The 5,000-nt window shown below is 37.7% G+C and overlaps 1 protein-coding gene across 1 annotated transcript in view; it reads right to left on the bottom strand.

Moving 5' to 3' along the window:
• Positions 1 to 4,480: 4,480 nt before the first annotated feature.
• The window catches only part of LOC125034449, a 929-nt gene continuing 409 nt past the window's right edge, over positions 4,481 to 5,000 (bottom strand). The window contains exon 2 of the mRNA XM_047626202.1: positions 4,481 to 5,000. This exon is cut by the window's right edge and continues 65 nt beyond it. Within this exon, the coding sequence (XP_047482158.1) occupies positions 4,481 to 5,000 (520 nt within the window).

Here is a 5,000-nt window from a genome sequence, read left to right as displayed (position 1 = left end):
AGATGGCCGCGATTAGAGTAGGCAATTATCCCTTTGGAGTTAGCGTATTGATCTCTCTTATTCGTGTTATGGCGCCTGAGGTTCGAGTCCGACCATGGGTTGTGGAAGCATATTGTCAGATTTGCCCCCACCCCCTCTCTCTCCCTTCCTCTCTCTCTCTCTCTCTCTCCTCTCCCTCTCCCTCTCCCTCTCCCTCTCCCTCTCCCTCTCCCTCTCCCTCTCCCTCTCCCTCTCCCTCTCCCTCCCCCCTCCCTCCCTCCCTCCCTCCCTCTCCCTTTTTTATGGAACCAGTCTGGTTCCTTGATATTTTATTCCAACATAACTACGCCAAGTTCACAGAAGAAAAATTAACTTTTGCTTTTTCGAAAAAAAATATTTCATTCTTTGAGTTTCCACGTATCTTTCGAAACATATTAGACTTATTAGACCGAGGTTTGCAAAAACAAATTGGCGCGCAGGATCCGCACCTGAACCGACCGCCCGCCCCTTCATCCTCGCCTCCCTCCTCTCGCCTCTTCTCCACTTCCATCTTGTCTCACCTTCCCGTCTTCTCCGATTTTTTTCATCTTGCATCTAGGCTTGGGCGACGCACGCACGTCAAAGTGGCCGGAAAAGAGGATAAACACACGTACGATATAATATGGAAATACAGGTGTCGATGTGAACATATATATATATATATATATATATATATATATATATATATATATAATATATATATACATATATACTATATACATATATATATATTCTATATATATATATGAATAAAGAAATATATATATGTACATATATATATATACATATACATGCATATATATATATATATATATATATATATATATATATATATATATATGTATATATTTGTATATAGTATATACATATACTATATATACGCAAAGGAACAATATTTTGACTCCTAAAGTTGTACAAGAAAAGATATTTTTTATGATATTTAATTAATATGAGGTATATTTCATCATTTCATCATTCGCAATATACTGTGTGTATGCATATTCATATATGCATACATACATACAACACACACACACACACACACACACACACACACACACACACACACACACACACACACACACACACACACACACACACACACACACACACACACACACACACACACTCACTCACTCACACACCTATATATATGCGTGCATAAACACATAAATATGTGTTGTGCTCATCTTGAAAATTATTGTTTAATGCAATATATTATCGATACGCATTGAGTGCTCTTATAGCGTCGTCTGCAATAAAGGTCAAGAGAGAGGAAAAAAAGTGTGATGGGAATCATCGTGCGTTTAATTTCATTTTCCAAAGCGTTATACTGTAGTCTGTAGTTTGATGAATCCGGAATACGAAGCAATATGAATTATTTTAAGAAAAAATCAAAAGTTTCTCTACTAGAAAATAGCTGTTCAAATGGTGTGTGAGTTTTCTCCTTTTGCATTTTGAAACAAAATACGAGACTGAGGGTAGGAAATATTTAACACGATAAGTGCACGTGTATACATTTACTGTATGAACCGCACGTGGGGAAAAGAGGAAAGGGAACACGGAAAGTAATATATATATATATATATATATATATATTATATATATATATTATATATATATATATATGGAATCAAGGATTTTCAATGAAAGAATATTCTTCTTTTGGCTTCTCCCGTCATGAATCCCACAGCGATATGAACCGTATTATAGTTTTGGCTGGGTTTTACAGCCGGATACTCTTCCTGCCGCCAACCCCTTCCCATTCAATCGGACTGGAAACCGGTACGGAACATTCCACTGGGTTGTAGACTCCCATGTGTAGACAGTCGAGGTGAAGTACCTTGCCCAAGGAACAACGCGCCGGCCGGTGAATCGAACTCTCGAACTCAGATTGACAGGACAGTCTTTGAGTCCGATGCACTAACCACTCGGCCACCGCGGCCTCATTTTCAGTGAAAGATACATATACAAAATCTTTCTTTTGTGGTGGATTTTCGGCAGTTTTCCGGGTGAGCATCAGAATATTTTGGCGGTGACAGAAAATCTTCTCTTTCTGATTCAGAGCGTAGTTATTTATTTGTCTGTTTATTTTCAAGTTAAAAGTTTAAACGGATAAATTAATTCATGAAAGTGACTCGGAACTATTTACCTTAATGAGAAATAAAACGAGAATTTTATCGTACTGTAACTAAATTGGAAATGTTATTGGAAATTATCATAATGCTGTTAGATTGTATCACAATGATGTTGGCCGTGTTGCGTGTAATTATGTAAAGCACACTTACAAATATGGCGTAAACACTATGCAAATCGAATTCAAGCTGATGAAAAAGCAGCTGCCCACTAGTTCTTCGGATGCGCAGAAGAAAGCATAATTTGTTATGAATTCGAGTTCATGGACGTCAACTTTCTTTCACACACAGAAACATACACACGCACGCACGCACGCCTACACATACATTCTTATATGTATATATCTATCTATCTATATGTATATATATGTGTGTGTGGTTGTTTATGTATGTATGTATATTATATAATATATATTATATGTTATATATATACATATATGTGTTTATTTATTTATTTATATTTATATATAGGACTCAAACCCAGGTCACTCTGGGTATGAAACCGGAGGGCCTGTACTAAACCAACCATGCCACACGACCTACTTGTACTGGCCCTCCGGTTTCATACCCGGAATGACTTGGGTTCGAGTCCGGGTCAGGAAGGGTTGTTATTTATCGATATCAATGCGGCATTGCATTATTCCATCTTCCATAAATATACCTCAGTACATCTGACTTAGGATTTGAATTGCTAAATCAATTTCCATGTGTGTAAAACTTCGCTATCATTACTCAAGTATGAGTCAATAGGTAATGTCTATGGTGCTAATGAGATCCAAGTTGCACACTCCTTTTAGTGGGTCGTGTGATATGGTTGATTTAATACTGGCCCTCCGCTTTCATACCCGGAGTTACCTGGGTTCGAGTCCTATATATATGAATAAATAAATAAATACACACATACGCACGCACGCACGCACGCACACACACACACACACACACACACACACACACACACACACACACACACACACACACACACACACACACACACGTATATATAAAGAATACAATTTTTTAATATTAGCGTTACTGCTGATGCTTTTATGTGTATATTATCTTATCTCCCGCTTTCATTAGATGGTAAATATACCTAACCTACAAAGGTCGCCAATGTTAACTAGCGATAAAAGAAGTGGGAAGAAACAACAAATATCTGCTCGCCTCCTTTACACATGCGAGGAGAGACGGCAGTTTGGGATGCTGATGTGTTCATGAATATTAATTTCAGAATGAGACTTCAGGCTTTCTCGTTGTATATAAAGACAGCCAGTTTGTGCCACTTTTTGATATATGTATGTGTGTTTGTGTGTGTACTCATGTATTGCGTGTATATATACATATACACGCAAAGACATACACATATATATATATATACATATATACATATACATATGCATACATATATGTATATATACATATATATATACACATTTATATATAAATATATATATGTATGTGTGTGTGTGTGTATCTGTATAACAGTAATTCACTTATTTACTACGATAGATAAGGTATATAGCTTAAATAAAATCCTCTTAATTTATAATTCCCTGTCAGAACAGATTATTAATTAACGATGGCATTGTCACTACTCCTTTACACAGAGAAAGGAGAAACTCACTTTAAAATAAAAGGAATGATACAAATAGTCCAAAAACTAAGATTATTAAACACTGAGATATCACTCCTGCTCGCCGTGCCACTAACGTTACAAGTACTGCTAATTATGTATTAACCCTTACAAATATAAGCCAGGAGTCCATCACACAGTCCTTCTCCTCTCGTGTCTCGATTGGTTTTCATGTCGTTTCGTTTACACTATAACTATATCTGTGTGTGTATGTGTGTGTGTGTGTGTGTGTGTGTGTGTGTGTGTGTGTGTGTGTGTGTGTGTGTGCGCGCGCGCGCGTGTGTCTGTTTAAATGTAAATATATACATATATATATGTATGTACATATATATCTATATGTGTATATATGTATATATGTGCATGTGAATGCGTCTATGCCCATACATATACATATGTTAATATGCATACAAGCATATATGTAAATATATAAATATGTCAGCTTCTTTTCAATGCGTAGTCTCTCCCTGTGGTTTTCATTTCTGACTTTGTCTTTCCCTGCAACTCCCACCTTATATCGCATCATGTTCATTTCTGCAACTTCCAGTTTCTTCTGTTGTCCTTTGGTCAGCGCTGCTCTTTCCAATCCATATATCATAGCTGGTCTTACCATGGTACTATGTAATTTTCCTTTTACTTTACTTGGTATCTTCTGATCACACACAACACCTGTTATTTTCCTCCAACTATTCCATCCTTATTGAAACCGTCTTGATACCTCACACTCCACTCCACCACCTTCCTGCACTGTTGCCCTGAGATACTTGAAATATTTTACCCTATTTACCACTTTCGCTTGGATCTTAATGGAACCTTCTTCTTTTTCTCCACCACCAGTACACAGGTATTCTGTTTTCTTCCGGCTTACTTTCAGGCCCCTTCTTTCGAGTGCATGCCTCCACGATTCTAATTTTCGTTCCGCCTCCTGCCTTGTCTTGGTGCGTATAACAACATCATCGGCAAAAAGCATGTCCCACGGAGCCTCTCTCCTAATGTCTTTTGTTAAGCATTCCAGTATGACCAGGAAAAGGAAAGGGCTAAGCGCTGATCCTTGGTGTACCCCGACTGTAACTTCGAACTCCTCAGTCTCTCCACAAAGTGTTCTCACTTTGGTCCGGCACCCTTTAAACAAGTCCTGAACTGTTTTTACATACCCCTCTGTGATCTTAGCTTCTCTCATACATGCCCACAGTTCTTCCCTTGGCACTCTGTCATAT

This window comes from Penaeus chinensis, chromosome 18, assembly GCF_019202785.1.
Source record: "Penaeus chinensis breed Huanghai No. 1 chromosome 18, ASM1920278v2, whole genome shotgun sequence".
NCBI lineage: Eukaryota > Metazoa > Arthropoda > Malacostraca > Decapoda > Penaeidae > Penaeus > Penaeus chinensis.
Note: the sequence above shows the minus strand (reverse complement) of the source record. Positions and strands in the feature narration are given on the sequence as shown.